Source organism: Henckelia pumila, chromosome 1 (genome assembly GCF_033568475.1).
Source record: "Henckelia pumila isolate YLH828 chromosome 1, ASM3356847v2, whole genome shotgun sequence".
NCBI classification, from domain to species: domain Eukaryota; kingdom Viridiplantae; phylum Streptophyta; class Magnoliopsida; order Lamiales; family Gesneriaceae; genus Henckelia; species Henckelia pumila.
The window spans coordinates 101324150-101331646 of NC_133120.1; the positions used below are offsets into that span (position 1 = coordinate 101324150).

The 7497-nt window shown below is 38.5% G+C and overlaps 1 protein-coding gene across 1 annotated transcript; it reads right to left on the minus strand.

The window, feature by feature from the left end:
* Positions 1-6712: 6712 nt before the first annotated feature.
* On the minus strand, positions 6713-7149 carry LOC140870776 (uncharacterized mitochondrial protein AtMg00860-like). The gene is made up of 2 exons (XM_073273172.1): positions 7096-7149; positions 6713-6988 (listed from the first exon to the last, which is right to left on the minus strand). The coding sequence occupies exons 1-2, from the start codon at positions 7147-7149 to the stop codon at positions 6713-6715; spliced, it is 330 nt and encodes a 109-aa protein (XP_073129273.1).
* Positions 7150-7497: the final 348 nt, after the last annotated feature.

Here is a 7497-nt window from a genome sequence, read left to right on the forward strand (position 1 = left end):
GCCATTCACTTCCTAGTCCCTCGTGGATCCACACGCCTCATCCAAACACAAACCTTCCCCATGGAATAGGGTGTCTAGATAGACAAAGTATGAGACGTGAGCATAAAACGCTCAGCACGAGAGTATGAGCATACTGTATTATATAAATGCATGAAAGCAAGTGTACCGCATACTGAAACTAGAGGCCAATGAATAGATAACAAAGATAGACCGGGCCCTGGAATGTAGCACGATGTGCCGTTGCTTCAGGAGGTGGCTCCCATACCGAATACCAGTGGACACTCTGAACCCAAATGGATGAAAGTCCATCCAGTAACAGGATAGGGTAAAACCCTATAATATCCCAACATATAGATTGAAATGTAATATGCATGAACATACAATCATGTCATAAAATATGCACATAAAATCATGCAAGCACATAATACAGGCATATTCAGTCAGGATATCTCAAACAGTACTTTTGTACCTCAACTACTAGGCAAGCTCTACCAGCTCTCTACGAAACGACCCTGACTCAACATAAGTAAATTAAATAAAATGTGGATTTTTCAAAAAAATTTATAAAAATTTTCTTCATGACCTATTTTTTATGTGAAAACCTGCATGTATCAGATAGAAAACAAAATAAAATGAAATAAATAAACAACCGACGACACAAGTAAACTAAACCGAGAAAAGAACGAGAACCCAAGGAAGAGATTCAACATAACAAATATCAAACAGTGTTTAAAAATATAATGTTTACATGCCCAAAACAATTCTAACTAAACATTACATATACCTTTGACTAATAAGAAAAATAAATGCTTCATAACATATAAATTCTAGTAACTATGAGGAAGACGAGCATAGGTCGAAGGGATGTGTCGTGCCCAAATCACAGTCTACTCGATAGTCTTGCCCCTTGATCTAAATGAAATACTCCTCACCTGAAAATAATAAGTGTACTGAGTCTAAAATACTCAGCAAGATTATGGGTGGATAACGAGTACTACTTAAATACAAGCACACACAGATTTAAAGTAGCATATATAAAAAATACTTTTGTTTTGTGCCCTTAATTTAAAAAAAAAACGACTTCTAAAAATAGAGAAGATGAATATAACATATCATGGCTAAGTCATAAATAATCAATGTAACTGCATAAACTGTACTGAAACAAAGTCATAAATATTTTGAACTGTAACTGTAATTGAATAAACTGTTCTTGAACATAGACAAAATTATATGAACTTAGATCCTTGAATTGTGACTCTGTGATTTTGATCATTATCATGGGTGCAGTTTACTATGCCTCAAGGAAGTCAGGATTTCTCCCAACCCGCCTCGCCCATTCTTGGTAAGGGAAGCTAGGATTTCTCCCGGCCCGTCCAAACCCATAAATTTGGTAAGAAAAGCCAGAACGTCTCCCAGCCCATCCAAATCCATAAATTTGGTAAGGGAAGCAAGAACTTCTCCAGCCCGTCCAAACCCATACTTTATATAGTCACAATCATCTCACTTCGTTCCTAAAAATATTTTCTTTCATACTTAAATATGGACTTAGCATGCGTATGTAAATATAATGTACTTGTAAACATTTACTCGATAATCATGCAAGATACTCAAATATGGATGACCGGGATGGTGATTTAGGGAACAAACCATGGATGGGAATCCAAACCATAATGTAGCGCTTAAGGCGATTCGAGCGGTTTGCCCGTAAAATTTGTAACTTGCTCGATTCTTAATAAAAAAGGATTCTTCATGAAACCACAACTCCCACACACTTAAAACTAAGAATAGAAGTCATTCTCAATGCACCCATCATTGCTAGACAAAGCTAAAGTCTCCCATTTTGGGGCGCAAGCTCATGTGTCTAGAATTCTATATCTATTTCTTCAAAGGCTTAGAACTCGACCAAAATATAACCAAATTACTTTCCGCTTGAACCGACATATTCCTAACGACATAGGATAAATCCAAACCCAAACCCATAACAAAAATCTGATTTTAACCCTGTTTTAAACATTAAATTCCAGACAGCAACTTAAACACCCAAAATTATTCACCTCGTAGATAAAATTCTTATATCTTAAAGAAAACTCAACCGAATTGAATTCTGCTTGAAAATTCGTTTCCCTAACATCCTAAGATACCGCCAGACCCGAGCCCTTCCCTAAATTCAGACTCTAAACCTGTTTTAAAAGTTTATTTCCGGACAGCACTCACACAACCAAAACTCTACTCACGTTCTAGTTTTATATCCAACCAAAACCTTAGCTATTTGGCTCCCAACTCCAAGACACTATTCTAGTATCAAAACCAGCATTTAAGCTCACGTGAAACTCCATAAAACGGTGACCAAACATCTCAAACTCAGCTCAACATGGCAACCAAAACCGAGCCCCTAAACTCTAGACCAATCAACATTTCCTCAAATCTAACACACAATCTAACTTCAACCCATCCTAATACTACCATGTGAACTAAATTTCACCCATGATAGTCCCTACATCACCAACCGAGCATCACAAACAACACAATCTGATCGAACCAAGCATTCACATGATAAGCATGTTTCTGAAAATTTTGAAATAAAAAGGGCATCAATGCCGACTTCAATTCAACTCAAAACCATTCAAATCTTATTCATGTATATATAATATCACAATTTCCTTATGCTTATAAGAACACAAAGCTCACAACAGAAAATGGGGAAAAATTCAAACATTGCACGTAAAAAAAACCAGCACACTACATAATAAATCTTAGAGGTGAAAAAATGAATCATATCCTTGCCTAGGCTAGAAAAAACCAAAATGGACAGGAGCTAGAAATGAGCTGAAACTCGAGCCAAGGGAATGAGGAAACATCCCAAGCAACTCGAGCTAAGGGTGAACTGTGTCGGAGAAGGTGACTGGCCGGAGCTGCTGGAGGCAGGCGGCGGCTGGAATGCTAGAAAAAATGGAGGTGCCGATCGTGAGTGTGGGAAGAGCTTGAAATCCGAGCTCGATGAGGAAAGAAATAGCTCGTACAGATTGCCTTGAGGATGCTTCGCCGGAGAGGAAAGAAGGAGAGCTGTGGCGGCGTGTCATTGAAAAGAAAAAGGCGCCGAAGAAATTATTGGGAGAGAACAGAGGAAATCGTGTGTTCTTGTGTGTATGAGTGTGTGTGAATAAGTTTTAGGTGTATTTTGGGTGTAAAATTTTGGAGGCTAGGGTTAAGTCTTGAGTCTAAGTGTAAGGTTGAGAGTGTATAGTGTAAGCATATAAAATATGAGTGTGTGAATGCAATGGAAAAAGTGCTACTAGCCTTTAAAAGTGCTACTCAAACTAGCAACTTTGGGTTTAAATATTTAATTGCACTAATAAAATGCACAAGCTAAAAAATCCAGGAATTAAACACTATAAATATTTTGATGTCACATCAATGAGTAAAATATTTAAATAACAAGCAGAACGATTTAAATAATTTAAACATGCTAGGCTAATGTTTAAAATAATTTAAATAAATAAGCAAGCAAAAATAAAAAAATATCTTTAAAATGATTTGGACAATTAGAAAGGATATAAATAAATAAGCTAGATATTTAAAATAATTTAAAATAACTAACCGCTAAACATAGACTTATTTAAAATAATTAAGTTGAACACTCAAAAATATTTAAACAAATAAGATAAACAGTTAAAATAATTTAAAAGCATAAACTAAACAATTAAACATCATTTAAATATGCAAGCTTAAAACTTTAAAATATTAAAATGATTAAATTGCAAAATAAAAGCATTTAGACCATTAAACTTAAACAATTAAAAACATTAATTAAATAGTTAGTACAATAAAAATCATTTGAATAAATAATAAAATATTTTATTAGCACATAATTTACCTAAAAAATTTAAATCAATTAAACTTAAAAATAATAATTCTAATATTTATTTAATTTAATGCAAGTGATTTAATAGATTGAGTTTTAGGTACTACACTCTAGGTCCACGCTTATAGTACGCACTACACTGCTAAATGATACTATTATCATTATATTACTCTAAAAGCCTTAACTAAGCTATTGCATAATCCTAAATATTTTTAGGAAGCAAGAGCTATACCTGCGTCCGTCGTCAGCCCGTTGTTGTTGCTTGCCTCAAAACTAGGTCACAGCTCCGCTACGACGCTTGGATCGTTATGCCGCTTCCGGATTCCCCAAAGGAAGCCTAGAATGCCATAGATCTAAGCTAGAAGGCTGAAGAAACGAGAGAATAGATATGATTGGTGTGCTTGAAAATGAATCTCGGCAGCTCTATTAATAGACGAAGTTCGGAGCGTCCGAACATGATCGGAGCGTCTGATCTGGACTTCGGGTCATCCGAAGTCCCATCCGCACGTCATCCATGATGTCACTTTGATGACATAATCAATGACGTAATACTAGATCCCGATCGGACCCCCCGAACCTGCCGACGGAGCGTCCGAACACGTTCGGAGCCTCCGATCTTGGCTTCAGATCGTCCGATCTCGTTCGGAGCCTAAGATCCTTCCCTTCGGGGCGTCCAAACTTAGGATTCTTAATTGAGATTATCTCTTTAATTACTTTACTTGGTTACGGGCTACTACATTTTCATCCACTTAATATATTTCGTCCTCGAAATTAGATCTTAAGTACCAAAATAAAATAACATATGCAGAAACATCTTTTATTCAGATTAAACATTATAAAATTGAATACAACACTGGAACAAAATCAAAATAACCCAGGATGTTCTGAACACATCCTGCTCTCGAGCTCCCAAGTGGCTTCTTCAGTGCCTCGGCGTTGCCACTAAACTAGAACTAGATGAATGACTTTATTCTGTAATACCTTATCCTTATGATCCAGGATACGAATTGGTCTCTCTACATAAGTCAAATCAATATCCACCTAAACTTCAGACGGCTGCAGAATATGATACTTGTCTACCAAATATCGTCGCAACAAAGATGCGTGAAACACGTCATGGATACTGGACCAATACGGTGGCAAGGCTAGCTGATAAGCCAAATCACCAATGCTCTCCAAGATATCAAACATACCAATGTATTTGGGAGTTAGCTTGCCCTTGAGACCAAATATAAGAATCCTGCAGAAAGGTTAAACTCTCAGAAATACTTTCTCCCAAACATCAAACTGCAGAGGTCTGCGCTTGGTATTATCATAGTTGGCCTGACGATCCTGTGCAGTCTTAATCTGTTTCTTGACTAGATCAACAATGTGTTAGGCCTGCTGGACTAACTCTAGTCCCTCGGCCTGTCTTTCCCCCACTTCTTCCCAAAAAAGTGAAGTACGGGAACGTCGTCCGTACAAAACCTCAAAAGCTGTCATCCCAATGCTACTATGGTAACTGTTGTTGTACGTGAATTCGATCAATGGCAAATGATCTTACCAGACTGAACCAAAATCCATTGCACACGCCCGAAGCATATCCTCTAAGGTACGGATAGTGTCCTCTAACAGTCCATCAGTCTCCGGGTGATAGGCAATACTCAAACTGAGAGTAGTTCACATCGCATGCTGAACACTCCCCCAGAATCTGGAAGTAAACCTTGGGTCTCGATCGCTGACAATTCTCGCCGGAGCTCCATGAAGTTGAATGATCTCCTGAATGTACAACTGAGACATACAATCCACAGTGTACTCTCGACTATAGAAAATGAACTGCGTTGACTTTGTGAGTCGGTCTACCACAACCCAGATAGCGTCACAATTCCTTGAATATATTGGAAAATGGGTCACAAAATCCATCGTGATAAGCTCCCATTTCCACTCAAGAATATGCAGACTGTGAACTAAACCTCATGGTCGTCGGTGTTCTGTCTTGACCTGCTGACAAACCATGCATTTCGAAACATACTGATACACGATGCGTTTCATCCCTTTCCACCAAAACCAAGTACGCAGATCCTTGTACAACTTGTTGCTCCCTGGATGAATACTAAACTTAGTGCGATGTGCTTGGGACAAAATCTCCCCACGTAGATCCTCATCCTCCGAAATCACAAGCCGACCCGACAAGCACAGAAAACCATCTTACCGATAGTGAAATCCAGATGTACTACTCTCGTTGGCTAAACAAGTCAAACGCTGGGTCTTCAGATCAGACATCTGAGCATCCCGAATCCGCGAATACAAAGCTGGCTCAGATAATATCGCAAACATCTGAATACCCTGCATACCCTTCTTTTTCTCGAAGGTATACCCGAAAGAGCAACAATACTCGATCTCAAGAGAAATCAAACAAGTCTAAAGTGCGAATAATCGCACCTTGCGACTCAAGGCGTCAGCAGTGAGATTAGCAGCTCCTGGATTGTACTTAATCTCGCAATCATAATACTTCAGCAAATCCATCCAAAGTCTCTGTCTCATGTTCAATTCTGCCTGAGTGAACAAATACTTGAGACTCTTGTGGTCCATGAAGATCTCAAATCTCTCGCCATAGAGATAATGACGCCAGATCTTCAAAGAAAACACAATAGCTACCAAATCCAAATCATGCACTGTATATCTATCTTCGTGAACCTTCAACTGTCTAGAAGCGTACGCAATCACATGTCCATTCTGAGTCAGAAAACATCCTAGCCCCTGAAGAGAAGAATCTTTGTAGACCATATACCCTCCTGATCCTAATGGTAATACCAACACAGGCGCGGATGTCAACCGTCATCGAAGTTCACAAAAGCTCTCCTCAAACTCTCAGGACCACTCAAAATCAATACCCTTACGAGTGAGCTGAGTCATAGGTCGATCTAGCTGAGAGAAATTTGCAATGAAGCGACGATAATATCCTGCCAGACCCAGAAAACTGCGGATCTCAGCAATCGTCGTTGGACGCAACAAGTTCAACATAACCTCAACCTTACTCGGATCAACAGTTCCTTCACTGGATATGATATGGACAAGAAATACCACTCGATCCATCCAAAACTCGCACTTACTCAATTTGGAGTACAACTGCTCATTCCGACGAGTCTGCAACACCAATCGCAGGTGAGAACATGCTTGTCAACATCACGCGAAGAGACTAAAATGTCGTCAATGAAAACCATGACAAACTTGTCCAAATACTCTCTGAATACATGGTTCATCAGATCCATAAATATAGCCGACGCATTTGTCAATCCAAACGCCATGTCGGAAGCTTAAACACGTCGACATTCTCCAAGTGCGGGGACGGGTGCAGCAGCAGGAGCCCGATGGTTGAATCGACGATAATAAGTGGGCGGTTAGGGTTGGGTTTGGGAGAATTGGGTCAGGATCACCGTATCCTTTTTTTTTCATTTTATTTCTTATTTTTTTATGGGCATTGTTGGGCTTTTTTTTTTTTGGGCTTTTCACAACATATTTATTTCTTATTTTTTTATGGGCATTGTTGGGCTTTTTTTTAGAGAGGCTTTTCACAACACATTTACTTAAAAAAATATTTTTTTAATTCTTTCTCGTTTTCTTTGTTTTCAATGTTACAGATTCATTCTTCCTTC

Coding starts and splice junctions, on each gene's coding strand:
- LOC140870776 (XM_073273172.1), bottom strand. CDS start 7,149: ATGGCGTTTGGATTGACAAATGCGTCGGCTATATTTATGGATCTGATG. Junction 6,989..7,095: donor TTATGGATCTGATGAACCAT/GTATTCAGAGAG, acceptor TTGGTGTTGCAG/ACTCGTCGGAATGAGCAGTT.